The 18,977-nt window shown below is 34.6% G+C and overlaps 3 protein-coding genes across 4 annotated transcripts in view; 2 read left to right on the forward strand and 1 right to left on the reverse strand.

Moving 5' to 3' along the window:
- The window catches only part of LOC126770697 (uncharacterized), a 43,475-nt gene extending 37,800 nt beyond the window's left edge, over window positions 1-5,675 (forward strand). The window contains exon 9 of the mRNA XM_050490199.1: window positions 222-5,675. Within this exon, the coding sequence (XP_050346156.1) occupies window positions 222-5,314 (5,093 nt within the window). The 3' untranslated portion in view covers window positions 5,315-5,675. The remainder of the gene's footprint in view (window positions 1-221) is intronic.
- Window positions 5,651-18,977, reverse strand: part of LOC126770700 (adenylosuccinate lyase) — a 37,026-nt gene continuing 23,699 nt past the window's right edge. Inside the window, exons 1-3 of one of the 2 annotated variants that reach the window (XM_050490205.1) lie at window positions 8,168-8,272; window positions 7,411-7,706; window positions 5,651-6,765 (exon numbers count right to left, since the gene is read on the reverse strand). In XM_050490205.1, coding sequence (XP_050346162.1) covers window positions 5,751-6,765; window positions 7,411-7,595 — 1,200 coding nt within the window. In that variant the 5' untranslated portion in view covers window positions 7,596-7,706; window positions 8,168-8,272 and the 3' untranslated portion in view covers window positions 5,651-5,750. Of the gene's footprint in view, window positions 6,766-7,410; window positions 7,707-8,167; window positions 8,273-18,977 lie in introns of those variants that run through there. The other variant, XM_050490204.1, reaches the window with a different exon arrangement.
- Window positions 8,324-18,977, forward strand: part of LOC126770704 (uncharacterized) — a 32,283-nt gene continuing 21,629 nt past the window's right edge. The window contains exons 1-4 of the mRNA XM_050490216.1: window positions 8,324-8,514; window positions 16,227-16,423; window positions 16,617-16,746; window positions 17,969-18,061. Coding sequence (XP_050346173.1) covers window positions 8,464-8,514; window positions 16,227-16,423; window positions 16,617-16,746; window positions 17,969-18,061 — 471 coding nt within the window. The 5' untranslated portion in view covers window positions 8,324-8,463. The remainder of the gene's footprint in view (window positions 8,515-16,226; window positions 16,424-16,616; window positions 16,747-17,968; window positions 18,062-18,977) is intronic.

Raw genomic sequence — 18,977 nt, forward strand, 5'->3', positions numbered from 1 at the left:
ATATCGATGCATATTTCCTATTTATTTACACGATACTTCCAACTTTCTTTATATTTATGGCATTTACATCCGCATTTGAGAATGTAATTATTCAAGAATAAATAATTTATGTCATGTATATAAAAAATGTGAGCATTTTTAAATAATTTAATTTGCAGAATTTACCGTATTTCTTTGTAAGCAAATTTAATAGACTTATAATATTTTGGTTTTTTTTACAGGCGCAACTGGATTCCAGGGAAAAACCGCTGACTCAGTCAACATAGCTGCTCACCAGAGTTTGGTATCTGGAGCATCTTTGGATAATCTAGTAGGAATACAAAACGGATATCTTACTAAAGATGACATCCTCGATGGCAATTATATTGCTTCCCAAGAACTCTCCAATTTAGGATTTGCTGGACCAGGAACATATCAAATAGATGAAGGGTCTCTAGATTTAGGTTTAGGAGGGCAAGGAGAGTCGAGTGGCCTTTCCTATAATATTGTTTCTGCAGATAATATTAACAAGGGTTTAGTGCAAACTACAAACTACCATGATAATGATAAATACAGTAGTGGATCGTTAATTCTTGATGATTATAGATTACCTAATAATAAGGGCAGCGCTTCAGGAACCTATAGCTCAGCGCAAAAATTAAACACAGGAGCAGCTCAATCATCTTCACGATTCAATTCGGGAAAATATAAAGGAAATCATGCTTATCCTGGCGCATCACCAACATACGACAACGGAAAATATAACAGAGGATATTACCGTAAAGATAAATCTGGAGCGTATGTTCACAATCCTGCTGGAGATCGCGCTAAGCCTTATGAACATATTGATGTTCCTCCCGTGCCCTACGGACACGTTGATTTTAAATATAAACAAACAAACGAGTATGATGTTGGAGGTTATACTGGAACTTACAACACGGGTACTTATAATCAGGAAGACAGTGCATCACGCGGTTACGACTATCCAAAGCCTGCTATCGAGTTTAACGAAGGTCCTGCAATAGCTCAAAATCTGTACAGCATCAAAGGTCAAGTAGGTGCATATACAAGTGGATCTACCGGCACTACTGGTGCCAGCTCTACTACTTACCATGGCAGTTATAACAACGGCGATGCCGGACAATATGTCACAAATGGGGATGTATATAATGGTGCCTCACATACTCTAACAGCTGGAGCAGTTAATGTTGAACTTGTAGGAAAAACATCGTTGGTCGATGTGGATTATGCAAACCGCGGTAACTATCAAGGTCAATCTTATAGTCACAACGTCGTCCATCAAGGTTATACAGCAGCTGTACCTGCAGTCTCTATAAGCCATGTTGGCACTGATAGTCAAAATATTGAAAGTTACAATTTGGGTACCACACCCACTTCATCTGGAGTTCCAACGACAGCGACACCATTACCGGTTACTTACAAAACAACATACGTACCAGAAGCCCCTAGAACTAGTATTAAGCAAATTTTCGGTTACACTCAGCCAGCTGTTACGTTCGTTCAACCAACAGTTGTTCCAATCAAACAGGTTACTCCTCAAGTACAAGTAGCCGATTATAACCAAGAGTTAAATTATCAGTACGAAAATAGGGATTACTCATCAACATATAATGCTGAATCGGGAGGACAAAGAGATTCCATAGGTTACGATTACACAAAACCTGTTGTTAAAGAGAATATTGTTACATACACAACATCAGTACCATCAGCGACCGTAGTATCATATCAACCGCAAGGATTTGGACATAGCCAACAGACTATACATAAAGTAGAGTCTGTAGGTTTCGAGTACTCTACACCAAGACCTGTTACTGAACAGCCATTTAGAAAACTAGTAGCTTATACTACAGGACCATCAGTTTCTACCTATGTTCAACCAACAGCACAATCAATTAGTCAACAAACCATCCACAATACTTATTTGCCTTCGGTTGATACGAGTGGACAAAGTATAGTGAACACAGCTGTAAATTACGAAGTTCCACAAACTGTTACACAATATACAACTCCACAACCAGCTGTATCTGTCCAGCCTATAGTATCAACCTATCAACCACAGGCGTTTAGCCAACAAACTTTGCATACTGTAGACGCTAGTAAATTGAACACCTATTCTCAAGACCATTCGGAAGAAGGATACGAATATAAACAACCAATTATTGAGTTTGAAGAAGCGGCAAAAACAGCTACACAATATTCCACACCATCTCCTACGGTATCTTATACACCACAAAGTTACAGCTCACAAACTGTACAAAGATTCAAAACTAACCAATACGTTACATCAACTGCTCGGCCAACGGTTTCATCAACACCTGTTACCATCAACGAGAACCCTTTCCTGAAGTATACAGTAAAGACTACACCAGTGACATATGTTAGTCCAACTTACGTACCGCAATCGTATAGTCAACAGACGATACATAGAGAAGACTCTAGAGGGTCAAATATCGGATCCACGGAATATCAATATACTTCTGGTAATAATTACGAAGAACCTAGATATTATGCAGAACAATCTACGCCTCAATCCCAGTCTTACAGTCAACAGACGCTGCATAAAGTTGAGGCTAATAAAGTTAATGTTTATGAAGGCACATCATTTTCAGGGTATGATTACACACAGCCAGCTGTAAGTTACGAAAATACCAGGATAGTTTCATCAACACCCACACCTATCATTACTTCAACTTACAGACCAATATCGCATAGTCAACAAACTCTTCATAAAGTTGAAAGACAAAGAATTCCCTCCACAACACCAATTCCGTCAGTTGAATTCACTTACCAACAGCCCGCTGTATCTATTTATAAAAATCCTATCCTACAGTATACTCAAAATATTGCCCCAGTTTCGTACGCGGAACCTACTGCAACCGTATACACGCAAACGTATAAACCTATTCAACAGTCTAAAATAAGTTTCGCTACTAAGCCTGTTCAGTATGAAACTTCGGCACAACAAGCATATATAAATCAAGAAGGATATTCATACAGTCAACCAGAAATACAGAGTAATATTGAGACAACAAATACTGCAAAATACTCTGATGCAAGCGTCGTATCGCATCAAGTATTCCACCAGGCACAGAGAACCGGAAATACTCAATATGAATCTGGGAAAGATGTTGTATTTGTTTCGACAACTCCATCTTCACTAGTATATGAAGATCATTATGCAGAATACGAAGCTCCTAAGAAAGTGAAAACATATAAAGCTCCTGAATATATACCACCACGAAAGGAATATCAACAAACATATACTCTTTCAACGCCCTCTACGCCAATTGTTTATCAAGAAAATTCTTTCGTACGTGCTCAAGACCAGTATGATTATAAACCCGTAGATTATTCTCAACAATATTCTAATACCAAATCAATTTCTGATACATCGCAAATAGTAGAATCAGTACACTTTTCGTCATTCCCAGACACAAAAACAACACAATACAACCAAGCCGGATATCAATCACCTGAAATACAAGTAGAATATAAAGCTGAGGAATATTTGCCACCTGTTGTATCCACTGCTTCATCCGTTGTGACTTCTACTTATCGTCCACGAACATATTCCACGAGTACAACAAGGGAATATTTACCCCCTAGCACACAGCCTAAATTCGCTGCTCCAGATTATTTACCACCAGTAGATAATATTTACAAAACACCATCAACCGCATCACCTAAAACTAAGACTCTGGAATATTCGCCTGCTTTGGAGGAATCGAATTCAAGAGTAGTCAATTATGAAAGCTTCGGTTATAACCAGGGAGGTGAAACAGGAAACACCGATATCAAGTTAAGTACTTATCAAGATTATAGTGTTCCAATTGTTTCTGTATCTTCGACTGCTGCACCAATTTTGAGAAAACAAAATATTGTTGTTGAAACAGCTAAATCAAATCTATTAGGTTTTGGAACAGTTGGACCTGATGCTGGATTAGTTTCTACAGCTTACACTACTTCTGCACCTGTTGTATCAGATAATTATTATGTATCTCCTCAAATTGTTACATCGACTTATGTACCTGAGGTTACGACTACTGCCAGAAAAGTAACAAGACCAAAATATTTAAGACCCGCAGTAAAGTCAACTACTCAATCATACGTAGAATCAACAACAGCGTATCGAGCTCCAGAATACTTGCCACCAGTGGAACAAATTGCACAAAAAAGTATTGAAGGTTTTGAATACAAAAGTACAGATTCTTCAAAAATTAGATATAATCCATATCAAGAACAATCAATTGATAATACTGCGTCCATAGTATCGACAGTTTCAACTCCCACAAGGAAACAAAATATTGTTGTTCAAACAGCCAAATCTCAGCTACTCGGTTTTGGTACGGTTGGAACCGACGCGGGATTAGTTTCTTCGGGCGGTTACAGTACACCAGCATCCGTTGTAGTATCCAACGGAGAATCTTCGTACTCTACGGTGCCCGTCCAACAAGAATTGGTTGAGGTTACACAAGATGTGAGGAGAAAATCAAAGCCTAAAGTAGCTGTAGTTACAAAAATTAACGACTTCAACCCTCTTCTTGTAAGAAAATTAGGTGCAGTTTGTAGTTGTCAATCACCTATATTAGTTCTAAAGGGTAAAAGACCAAATGTCCAAGAAAATGATAATGATGATTACAGTAATACTTACGAGGACGCTGGACGCGAAGACATCAATGGAAATACCTGGACACGAAAGTCAGGTCGAATTTCAACCAGCTCAGCGTTGAATACTGTAGCCACAGCTACGCCGATAGTTTCCTCTACATTTAACCCTATTATTGTACCCGACGATTCCTTCTATCAAGAATACCAGGAAGCCAGTAATGATAATATTGCTTTAACACCTATTCAAAAGGATTATTCCGCGAGTGTTATTTCGAGTACACCCATAATTTCAACGACAGAGAGAGTTGTAAGAATTAAGCCACGTGTCAAGAATGTGACAGTGGCGCCAACATATAAAACAATTGTTTTGAATGGAGAATCCTCGTCCGATATTGTTCAGGAATCCGAATCGCCTGTGTCTGAAATTGATTCACAGGCCTTTGATCGTTACGGCCCTGGAGGTTGGAGAAGCAGAGATGAGACTTTACAAGGTTCGATAGATTGTAAGAGGGCAGGATTGTTCCGTCACCCCAAGCAATGTAATAAGTTCTATGCTTGTCGATGGGACTGTACTAAACAAAGATTTACTCTTCACGTATTCAATTGCCCAGTTCAGCTTAGCTTTGACCCTAACTTAGGCGCTTGTAACTGGCCTAGCCAGGGACCGGCTTGCCAAGGCGACACACTTCTCACAAATGCTCTCTGAAAATATAATATTGCAAATGAACGCTTTGAAATCTCAACGTGCCATCAAAATTGTGATAAGATGTGATCACGAATATCCTACGTTTTTGAAATTTTTATTTGCGTAACTAATTAGCTGAGTCTCTCATTTTTAACTCTCTAGGCTTATTTATTTGTTTGATTGTTATAATTTTAATTCATAGTTATTTATTACTCATGGTCTTTTGAAGCTTATGATTGCAAAGCAAAGCATTACTTTCGGCATTGATTGAACATAAGTTACCATTGTCTAGTTCTTTTAGTATATTATGTTTTGTGAAGTTGTGGAGTCATTTGTATATGTTTTTAAACGCTGTAATGTAAATATATCATTTATTCATGTATGTCTTGTTTTTTATTTCATATCAATTAACAATTATAATGGTTAATAATATTGTGTCAATTATTTAAATACAATTTTAAATATTTAAAGATACTGGCTTCTCTACCTCTGCCAAAGCACCTTTATACTTTTTCAGAATAGGATTTACTTCTTCTTCGATGAATTCGGTAACTTGCTCAGGCGCTCTGCCAATAAAGGTTGATGCATCCAAAATATTTTCTAACTGCGGTATTATAGGAGCAAAATATTTATCATTCTTAACACGGTCAATAAGATCGTTATCTTTTCCTTCTTGTTTTACCACAGCTCCGGCTTCATGAGAGAGTACTCTAATCTTTTCATGACATACTTGACGATCACCTCCGGCTTGTACCATAGCCATTATTATATTTTCAGTTGCCATAAATGGGAGTTCCTGAGCTATGTGGCGAGCTAAAACTTTAGGATATACTACAAGTCCTTGGCAGATGTTAAGAAGCGTAAGCAAAGTTGCATCAGCAGTTAAGAATGCCTCTGCCAATGTAATGCGTCGATTAGCTGAATCGTCTAATGTGCGTTCCAACCATTGTACTGCATGTGTATTTGCAGCATTCGCGTGTAGTGTTATTAAATGACGTGCTAAAGCGCAGCAGCGTTCTGATCTCATAGGATTTCTTTTGTAAGGCATAGCGCTCGAACCTATTTGAGACGCCTCGAAAGGTTCTTCCAATTCTTTGCGTGACGCCAGAATGCGTATATCTGAGCACATCTTATGCACCGTTGCTCCCAAACCTGACAGTGCTGATATAACTTCTAAATCTACTTTTCTGGAATATGTTTGTCCTGTCACGATGTATCGCTTATCAAATCCAGCTAATTCGGCGACTCTTTTATCTAGAGCTTTTACTTTTGCACTATCGCCTTTGAATAGTTGTAAAAATGACGCTTGAGTTCCAGTAGTACCCTTCACCCCGCGGAATCGGAGATCATCATGTGCACGGGATAAAGCGCGCTCGTCCATTAGTAAATCACTGAGCCATAAAGACGCTCGCTTTCCAACAGTTGTCAACTGAGCTGGCTGCAAGTGCGTGAAACCCAAAATGGGTATAGATCTGTAATCGCAAACATATAACAATTATTATCGATATGCCTTATCTAGTTCCTTAGTAACTATAGTAAACATTTAATATAGAAGTTGATGACGTCCTTCTTTTCCGATTTTAGCCTCTGCAGCCATTCTCAATCGTGTGCGCAAACACTCTTTATTACTCTAACCTTATTCTAATAATAGGTCAGGACGACATCATATAGGATTTACAAGACCTATCAAGATTTATTATGGTATAATACATTCATTGTTTCAAGACATATATACAGTACACTTGAGAAACAAAAAGAAATAGATAATAAAGACAGTATAAATTAATATAATAATAATAATGTCCTTCCAGACCGATTTCGGTCACGGCGGCCAATCTCAAGTGAGATTAGCCAACTACGCAGATGATATTACATATACGCAAGACCAACGACTTTACATGCTTTCCGAGGCACGGGAGTGTACACATTTCCAATTTCCAGACTCCGGGCTGCTACTGAAAATTTTCTGACACAAAAACCCAATAAATTTTATTGGTCCGACCTGGGAATTGAACCCAGGACCTCCTGGTCAGCGGCCTAACATAAAGCCACTACACCAACGAGGCAGTTAAATTAATATACTTCAATATCTTAATTAATTTTAAATCTAAACTTACTTATTGTCATCGGCAAATTTCGACAAACGGCTTATCACGGCAGCCAGTCTTGGCAACAATAATTCTAAGCCGTGCTTAAGAACAATTAAATCGGTATTATCGCCAACGTAGCACGAAGTTGCTCCCAGGTGAATTATAGGCGCTGCGAGGGGACAGCGTTCGACCAGGGTATGGACGTGAGCCATTACATCGTGACGAACCTTCTTCTCGTGTTCTGCGGCAGAGGTAAAGTCGATGTCGTGTATGGCGGACTCGAGTTCCGCGATCTGTTCGGCCGAGATGTCGAGGCCTAACTCCTGAAAATTGTAATTAGGGCTTTTTAAAAAATAGTAACATAGATCAAAGTTGAAACATAATGTAAGTACGTTTGTAATAAATAAAGTTTCTTTAATAAGAAATGTTTTTAAGGAGCAAATTTAAGGCTTTCCTAATATTTATGTCGTATAATTGTCATTCGACACTTTCCAACTTCTTTAATTTCCTTTAGCTGAATTTTGTAGTAAGAAATACAGTTGTACAGAAAGATGAATATTTTAATTATTTCAATTAATATAAAATGCATTTGAACTATATAGTTTTGTTATTTTAATATATATTTGATATTAAAACATATTGAGGACCTTGTCCTCCAAAGGACACTGGTCTTAGCCCAGCCGTGGGATTTTTACAGGCAATTACTACCTTACTATGCTAATATGTTTTGTTATACCATATTTACGTAATATGAAAGAAGAAATAATGTTTCTGAAAATAATACCTCAAGTATGGGTAAAATAATTCAATGGGTTTGCTGACGTTAACTGTATCGCGAACTCAATATTGCATTCTGTATAAATTCTAAAATAATACACCACAGGCAACCTGTCCTACTAATTCGTTGAACAGATAAGATTAGACCCAACTGATAAGCCTTAGGTGCTGATAAACGAAGTCAACCAGTGACAGGCCACAAGTTAACAAAAACGGACTGAAAACAAAAGAAAAGTGATCTTGAAATTGATATAAATAACTAAAGAGTGATTTTTAAGGGAAATTTAAGTGTTTTTTGTGATAATGGTGTCTGTGCAGACAATAGCCACCATAGTGGTTAAAGTATTTAAAATCGTAAGTAAATATAAAAGCTGTGTCGCTCAAGAAACACTACAGTATATAAGATTCAGGTTTTTACTAAGTTCTTTAAGTAATAGGAAAAACTATCGAAGAACGGCAGCTAAGATTTCATTGTGAAATTACAGCGTGACAGCGTGACGAAATAACTTTATCAACAGTCAGTTTACCTAGTTGACTTTTTTACGTTTTTATAATAATTACACATAACGAAACATAGTGAATAATTTGCCGAATGAAATTCTGTCCAATATGTAAACCTAACCTAACCTAACCTAACCTATTACCTTCTCCTCAAAAAAAAAAAAAAAGGGAGAGGAGGCCTTAGCCCAGCAGTGGGACATTTACAGGCTGTTACTGTTACTGTACTGTATGTAAACCTAATCGCCTTTGAGTGGGGGGGAAACTCCAAAAGCTCAAGAGGAGAGCGAAGGCTTTTGCCAGCAGTTGGATATTTACAGGCTATTAAATTTAACGTTTGAATCACACTTGAGTTATACATATATAGTTATAAATGTAATTAATACGATGAATCATTCAGTATAAATACTTCTTGCAATGTAGGTGTGGTTATATTGATAAAAACTCTTGCCTGGTTATCAACTGTTATGAGAATATAAAGTTTTATTAATTATATATTATTAATCATATTTAAGTTTGCCGAAGCACAGCCTATGATAGCACTTAAGTTACTTCTCTTTTGCTTGTAATTGACTCGCTTACAATTTCGACACATGACAAAAAGTTATAATTGCTGATTGGCGGAAATTAAAATTGTAATGAATGGTGATTGGTTGATACATACCAGTAAAACAGAAGCGCAAACACCATTTTAATGTGGAACAGAAATGATTTCAAATTATTTAAGACATATACTACATATATTGGTTTGGAATTTTTTAACTGTTTTTCTATTATATGTGCGTTCATTAGATATAAGTAGTAACATTTTTTTGTAATTTTGTATATGAGTCTTGTTACTTGAATAAATAAATAATTATTATTATTAACATAAGAAAAAACTAAATAGGTAGTACCTACGTTTCAAAAGTCTTCGTTGAAGAACACAGTAAAACATATTTTGCATCTATAAGATAAATTTTGCTTATGTCAAGTTTAAATGTTTGCTTGCTTTAGTCAAATAAATAATATAACATATTATAATGATTTTATAATGTAAATAACATTGGAGACTTAAAGTATACACAAAATTGAAAATAGCTGCATGTATTATTTGTCCATCAGTAAGGTTATTCAAACCTACATGGGTTGAACCATAGATTAATAGCAATTAATAAAAACAAGTTAATTAACATAACATTAGTAGTAGCAGTACTCATTTGTTAAAAACACTGATCCTTATATACGCTTATGCTATAAATGGGACACGAGCCCTATGGCCCAATTTCTTATCATCTTGATAACGCCACGCCTTGTTGAATTAGCTACTATCAAACTATTGAAATGCCTCACTAATATCTTAAACGAACGTACAGAATGACTTTACGTAATTAAAACGAGACTTTTACTTAGAACCGCGGACAATGCGTTTATGATTTTTAAGAGCCCGTTAATGTCAACAAAGCAACGACATCTAGTGTTGTAGATTACGACAGGAATCTATTTCACCACGTTACTACAATATGATTTTGTGGACACATTTAACAGAATTCATACAAGTCAAGGATGCAGCACCGAACATGGATAAATTATGTATAAATACCACAGAGGCACGCATTTCCCCTTAGATAGAATTCATGAATTTTTAGTACTGGTAGAGTAATTTTAAAGAAAATCGTGGAATAGTGGAGAAAAGTGGAAACGTTTCGCACCTGCGCTGATTTCTTCCAGACTATATTGTTATTTACTCGAATAAATAATATTATGACTTTGATTTAAAACATGTTTTTATGAGCAAAGTGGTCGGTGAACAGTTGATCATTCATTAGATTAGACGTTTATTACGTTAGATACACACGTTAACACTTTCTAGCTAGATATATTTCTAAGCTGATATATGTATATTTATGTACTAATAAGAGGATGCAACTCAAGACATATGAGTGTCAGAACCGAATATTTTTACGACAGAAGATAGCTTATTCGTTAAAAAATTGACATATATAGAAACGTTACACTTACTCACTCTCGGTGCGCCTGATAAGTTTAATGTCCTTTATATTATATTATATGAGTTTCTGCCGTTCTTTCTGTTTTATGGTGACTCCCTTGTGCATGGTGAATCGTATAGTTACATGAGTGTATGTGATTACGAATCTGTGGTTAGTTAGTTTCGCAATACATATCCACGGCTTATGAGTAACCTCTTTCGATGAGTAATTACAGCACTTGCTACTAATAAATGTAATTTCCGTTATAGTGTTTGCGTTCAATCCTTATCAGATCAGCGGAATTTCGCTTATCTGTGCCGTATCTTGTTTTGAAATATTTTGTTTGAATTAAAGATGAGTTGTCATCTGAGATACAATTAAGGTCAGGTTTTAATGAAACCTTTTTAAATGAGAGAAAGAGGGAATTATATGTTCTGTTTTTTTTGGGTGTCCAAAATAAAACTCGGCACAAGTGACGCGAGTGAAACTTTTTCGCTTAAGAAATGTTAAATATATAACGTGTTAGGTACCAAAAGCAATTTTATTTCAAAATTGCAAAGTAAGAATCTTAAAAACGAAATCTACATTAGTTTACGAGGTTTCATAACTACTCATTTTAATGATTGTACCATATTTGAGTGTGTATGAGTTACTTCAAACATTTATAGTAATTATTATACTCATAACATAAAATTGTTTAAAATTTAATTTTATGTAACGTTCTTAGAAGTAAGCAACAAAGTATTACATTTGATTTAAACTTTATAAGCAACTGTCGTCCTGTCTTATTTATTCGCCGTTGTATATAATACGCTTTGATTTCACGAGGAAGTAATCAATATTCATTATTGTTTGATCCCAGCATCCTGTCGGCGACAATTAAAGCTTGCTATTGTGATAACTTTTATGCTGTCAGCTGCCTGACAGAGTATACAACGAACAGATACACTATGGAGAATGAAAATCAATATATACTTTTATCTAGTTTTCATATACAATAACTTTTAACGATATTTTAAACGTTTAAACTTTTTATTATATTTTAAGTTTAAACCAAATTGATATTATATCAAATGTGATTAATTTAAATTTTAGCAAATTTTATCTTACTTACTTTTCTTAAATACTAAATTTACTGATGTTATATATTTGTTACGGGATTACATTTATATATATTGTATTCTATTAAAATATTATATTATAAATGAAAATATAGACATAGACGGATACGGTTTCCTTCAACTTATTCTTAAATACTATCAATTATTTAAAGTAATTTTGGTATTTTGCCTTTTAAATAAAATATGGAACACATAAATCATTTTACTGAAATAAAATGTTTTATCGTCAGTATTAATTAAGTTTAATTCTATAATTATGATAAATATAGCGTTATTATTTCAAAAACAATTTACCGCGTAATTTGTTTCTTTACTAACAATTAAACGATTAATATAAATTTTCACTTAATCAAGGCTACTTAATTATAATTATTTCGATATCGATTATTATTATGAATGAACTGTCCGATCATTTACACTATGTGTTTCCATCACTATTATTGTAGGTTCTGTGAATTTTATGATATAGTCAAAACAAGATATGGCAGAATCTTATAGGTCTTTGCCAGATCGATGCCAACTTGATGATAAAAAAAGACTGTCAATAAAATAGATTCACATAAAAAATATTATTAAGACAGGGAAGTAGTTGTGATTTCTTAATAAATAGTTTATTTATTGTTATTATACCTTTTTGACAATTACCAGAAATCATACTTAATCAATAATTTATTTTAATATATATACAAAACCAACCGCTACTTAATTAAAAAAAACACTCTACTTAATTAAAAAAAAATTAAATATAGATCTTTTCTATTTATTAAATGGTTAATTAAATATTAAAATAGTTACTAAGCTTTATATATTAACGGCTTGCTATTTCTGTCTTTCAACTGTCGAGTCAATTATCACAGAAAAAGGGAAATCAGTGTTTAATTAAACACTCGCCTAAAAGCGTTTTAATTAAAGCTGAATTTTTTAATACTATGTATGTAGATCTTTATTTGAAACACAAATGAGTTGATGAAATTCCATACAATATTTTATGCCGTTTCGTCTAGGACAGCTAAGCTAACTCGCGATGGTATTTTGAGTATTCAGTTAGAATTTACAAAACCCCATCGTACGACGATACCATAGACATCTCATAATAGTTATCTATACTATTATTATAAATGCGAAAGTAATTCTATCAGTCTGTCAAAAAAGCTAAACCACTGAACCGATATTAACAAAATTAAACTTAGAAGCAATCAAGCTTGCTTAAGGTAAGGTATAGGCGACTTTTTATATCTACCACCTGTCCCCCCCCCCCAACACGAGGCTAAAGTTTTAGATATATAGATTAATACTATAAATATCGTGTGTATCTATGATCATACCATATTCAGTGAACGATATTTAGAAAGTCAGTCCGGATGAGCACATTCAGTCGCTCTGCTGGTTTGCGCTCGATATGTTTAATGTTACTAAACGATACTCTTCATCAGAGTGAGACGGACAGCCTCAACATCGCCTCGTGTAATAACATGTTTGGCTATTTTTCCACAAGCACTTAGTTATTCTAGATAAATCCCCTTGTTTGTTACACACAATACAATTGTTCATTTGCAAAATTATACCATTCATCGTTTATAATTACTGTAATCTATAATGTTTATGTTAAATGAGTATTATATTAACTGACTGGGTGACGTCATTGGGAAGTTAAAAAGACAACATTTAATAAATATTATAAAGCAAATTAATTTCGATTATATCACGTCCAACAAATTCTGCTAATATAAATCTGAATCTGAATATCTAGGCAACCTTTAAATGTAACAGCTCTTGAACATTCCACAGCTGGGTTAAGGTCTCCTCTCCTTTTTTGAGAAGAAGGTTTGGAGCTTATTTCACCGCGCTGGTCCAATGCGGGTTGGTACAATACACATGTGGCAGAATTTCAGAGAATTTCCCAGCATCAGATGAATTATAAACACAAATTAAGCACATGAATATTCAGTGGTGCTTGCCTGGGTTTGAACCCACTATCATCGGTTAAGATTCACGCGTTCTAACCACTCGGCCATCTCGGCTTAACGGAAACCCTTAACCAGTAATCAATATAAAAATTAATTTATTCAAGTACATACAAAAACAGTGTTACTTATGAAGTCGAATGGACATAGATAAGATGAGAAACGAAAAGAAAATGCGTTTGAAAGAAGACTCGTACAAAAGGGGCAGCAACAATATCGAAATAATGACTAAGAGATAGAGATGAATGGATGAGAGAAAATATCTGCGCAAATCCGAAACATATATGAGCAAGCGAATGATGACGTCATAAATTACAATATATTAATGGTCATCACAATATAGAAGAAATATAAACGTGAACAAACTTTATTATTTAATGTTCTTAAAACTGGAACAGTTTTGTATCACAGAGCAATTTCAAATAGTTTAGTACTGCGTTCCAAGTTTGGAAAACTTATTAGAACTAAGTGAAACTAATATTATATATATTAAAAGTAAATAATATTTTACAATTTTCACGTTAGTACTGTTAAAATGTTTATTTAAATTTTATATTCATTATATCTTCATTACTCTGTGGTATGCCTTCCTTGAGATGAATGGAAGTGTTGACTTTTGACCTGCGCATGAGTAATTTTATTAATTAACTAATTTGTCCCCTGTGGCCGGTCTGTCGATATTACGAGTGCTAACTAGAGTGGCATTAATAAAACCAAAAGTCCTGCGAATATATACATAAGCGGGTCCTTATTATGGTGGTAGGGCTTTGTGCAAGCTCGTCTGGGTAGGTACCACCCACTCATCAGATATTCTACCGCAAAACAGCAATACTTGATATTGTTGTGTTCCGGTTTGAAGGGTGAGTGAGCCAGTGTAATTACAGGCACAAGGGACATAAAATCTTAGTTCCCAAGGTTGGTGGCGCATTGGCTATAAGCAATGGTTGACATTTCTTACAATGCCAATGTCTAAGGGCGTTTGGTGACCACTTACCATCAGGTGGGCCATATGCTCGTCCACCTTCCTATTCTATAAAAAAAAAAATGTAACTTAAGATGTAACTGTTGCTTATAATATATATCGTAGAAACTGAAAATGTGGTCTGCGCAGAGCTTACTCTGCCCACGCTGTAAATATTTATAAATTATGTTGTTATAATTTGATATGTCAATAATAGTTTTTTAATGTAATAAGAATTTCATTAAATCTGGTTTAAAAATGCCAATAATAAGAATTGAATTAAAACTTTGAAATGATAATAATTAAAAATTACTTCAATTCATCATATTCATTTTGATCCGTCATTATTAACATAGTGGAGGACGGCGGACAGTTGGAATTATTGAAATATCTCCGTTACATTGGTCGATCTGCCAATGTATATATATACATGCATATAGCGTCACATGTCGTAGGTCAGGGTATCAGTGACGAGAATTTCATGAAACGAGATATGTGAAATATATGTGTGTTTTGGCACGTATATGTGTATCGATGCCGTACACCTGTACTTTATACATATTACACCTAGATTTTTTTTTATAGAATAGAAAGGCGGACGAGCATATGGGCCACCTGATGGTAAGTGGTCACCAACGCCCATAGACATTGGCATTGTAAGAAATGTTAACCATCGCTTACATCACCAATGCGCCACTAACCTTGGGGACTAAGATGTTATGTTCCTTGTGCCTGTAATTACACTGGCTCACTAACCCTTCAAACCGGAATACAACAATACCAAGTATTGCTGTTTTGCGGTAGAATGTCTGATGAGTGAGTCGTACCTACCCAGATGAGCTTGCACAAAGCTCTACCACCAGTGAAATATCGTTAGCAACCAGATTTAAGTAATAATGTTGCTGGTTCTTTGGAGATAATTTGTTGACTAATATAAAATTAGATAGATCTGTCAAGTAATGATTTATTTAATAAGAAATTGTTAAATAAAATAAAAAATGGAACTATGTTATATATATGCGACCGATAGGCAAAGAAATCAGTTTTTATATGTAATCCATAAGGTTTTCTCAGCAATAGTAACGACGACATTGAACATACATAAATACATAAATTATTTAATCGTGGTGATTCTGAGGGCAATGGACAATCGGCAATTAAAGTTGGACAATAAGGAATGACATTAGGTTCTTTTTGAAGTTGCTTTATCTGTTCGATATCCTTATCAAGATATGTTTTGAGATACAAGCGAATAGGACTTCTATACCTTATGAAATAAAGTGCTTAATGCTATCCAATTTGTCAACACGTTTGTATGACAAGAAAATACTAATAAATGTCTTACCTATGAGATCACTTGATAAGAATTCTGGTAAGAAATTATTGTTTGTTAACTCTGAAAAATGACTAATTCTATGCAATCTAGTTGTCGTAAAAGAATATTTATCATCCTGACTTCCGACTTTCTACTAAATAAATAAACACACTTATTTCTGTATACGTACGTACAATACGCTTAATATTAAATCATGTTTTATGTTATTTATTCTAGGTTCTCAACATCGTGATTTTGGTGCTCTATCGCACTGGATACAATGGAGAGTTCCTGGGAGTTGGAGGCACGTGGAACCTCAATGAGGAAAAGAACCCTGATGCAGAAATCGTGGCCTCCGGTGTCATGGTGGGCTATCTCATCTACACACTCGTGCAAATCGTCACATTCCTCTTCGGGACCACTGAGCACAAGAGGTATTTGTGCTTTTTATTTCCACCCACAGACTAAATATCCACTTTAAGTTTCGATTGGTATATTGGCACCGAATCATTATTTAATTGTCGAGTGATTTCTAGTCTTCGTAGTTATTAATAAATATTTGCTGATGACTCATGTCTCCTACGAATGATATAATTTGAGCAGATTTTAAGATATAATTTTTCTCAGAGCACTGTCAGAAATCGTGATGAACTTCATCGGTGTGTTCTTGTGGATTGCGGTTGGCGCTGTCGCGCTGCACTACTGGGGTGGATATCAGGGAGAACATCAATTCCAGTTTGTTTTTGCAGAGAAACAGGTCTGTATATCGATATTTGTTTGTTAGTCAACTGCCGCAATAGTTTGCTGGCTGTTCAAATGTTTAGTAGGGTTATGTGCTTTCCAGAGCACGGGAGTGTAAACACTCCTATAGCTTATTAAGCTACATATCACGAATTTTTAGATTCAAACCCTGGTCAGGTCCATAAAAGTTTTTTTTGCTAAGAAATTTTCAATAACATCTCGGAGCTTGGAAGTTAGCAGTGACATACTCTAGAACTTCAGAAAACAGATAAAGTCGTTAATTCTGTGTGATCTTTCTCTAGTAGTGTTGTATCAATGACCCGTCGGACTCTCCGTCTTTGTACACGCACATTTGAGTACTATATCGTCTTGTGCACTAGTAGTCGCTGAGATTGGTCGAGATTGGTCGAGATTCGGTCTAAAGGAGTAACAATCAGTTAGAATAAATGAGATTTTTCTAATATATTTTCTTCTTCACTATATGGAAAACGTATGTTTGTATTAAATTAGAAGTGTTGAAAGATACATATTTCTTCGAGGTTGTAATAAATATATTAACTCATATGTGCATATGATATATGAGACGGATTCATTACATCCTAGATTCTGATTACAAGTATTTGAAGGATTACTAGAATTGCAACCCCCTTTCTAACAACAAAAGGATTTCTTTTTAAAAAGTCTTATAAATTATTACATCTTGTAACTTAGTGCTTATCTAATTGTGGCTGTTAATTGTCTAGAACTACATATATTTATACTTTAGCACAAATATTTTTAACCTATGATAATACCTAACAAAATGATGGCGTCATTTTGTTAATACTTTATAGGAATAATAAAAAAGTAGCAGGGCGTTGATGTCCCATTGCTGGGCAAAATTATCCTTTCCTCCTAAGAAGGTTTCAAGTTAATTCCAGTCCGTTGCTTAAGTGTATTGAGTTTTATCCAACACATGCGCGTTTTCTCAAGATGTTTTTAATCATTGAATTATAATTACTAATTAATCACATGAAACGTGGTGCTTGCCCTCATTTTAACCGGCTATCTTTACTGGACCATTTCAGCTTTTATATAAAGTGTATATATATGTATATACCTGCTCATAGTGTGATGTTACACTATAGTCAATCTTTCTCAATATATCGGCTAGGTGACACAAATATAGTTTTCGAACTCAAAATCTTTAGCTTTGTAAAATAGTATAGATTCAAATGGTTTTCCTTATTTCATTTCAGGTTGGCTTAGCGGTCGGCGCACTATGTGTCATCCAGGGCGCGGTGTACCTCCTCGATACAGCACTATCCGTCATACATTTCACAAAAGAGATGTAATCTTAATAACATAGATTAATTGTTTTATATGTAAGTTTTAAATAAGCGAAATTTACATATTTCTATAGTTATTCTTCAAAATATAAGGTACTGACCTTACTTACCAACAAACCTATAAGGTTAGGTTATACTAATCGTACACATTTGTGTTTTGTTTGTTTCATGCATTTTCAAGATAGCTCTCCGATGATTTTAACATTACTTCCCACCTGTATACTAATTTAGTTAAGTATTCGATTTTTGATGTTTTATCAATTAAATCTAATTTTCTATATGCTTATTTTTATTTTGAATAAATTTAATTTAAACTATATTGTTTTATTTTATTTAACCGTACTTATAAATGTAGTATAACACTCGTAGTATATCTCGTAGTCTATGGGCGTTGTTGACCACTTGACATCGGGTGGCCCATATGCTCGTCCGCCTAGCTTTACTATAAAAAAGTACCTACTGATGTCTGTAAAAAAATTAACAGTGGATTGATTTCATAATCGGAATATTGTAAAAGAGACATTGTAAACTGAAAACATAATTTGAGAACATTCAATTTGAATTATTTGTATAAGATGAAATATGATAAAATATGATATGTGCATACATGTTTAAGAGGTGATGATATTTTTACAAACAGCAACTTTTACGTATAGAAAGAAGTGTTTTCACCAAATAAATTTAATGTAATGAACTTAAGTTGTCAACAAAAATGTATGCAAATGTTGGTGTGTTTATAAAGAACTCCATAAGTTGCTAATTGAGGTTATCTGTCAGAAAATTCATTGCCCAATCATTAATAACATCGACACCTAATAAAACTACTGAGATACAACGGCTATACTTCCAGGAGATTATCTGATAATAGCAACGTGAACTAAATGACCAAAGTTGAGGTCAATGCAAGTCAAATTAGTTG

The sequence above is a fragment of the Nymphalis io genome, chromosome 9, assembly GCF_905147045.1.
Source record: "Nymphalis io chromosome 9, ilAglIoxx1.1, whole genome shotgun sequence".
Lineage (NCBI taxonomy): Eukaryota > Metazoa > Arthropoda > Insecta > Lepidoptera > Nymphalidae > Nymphalis > Nymphalis io.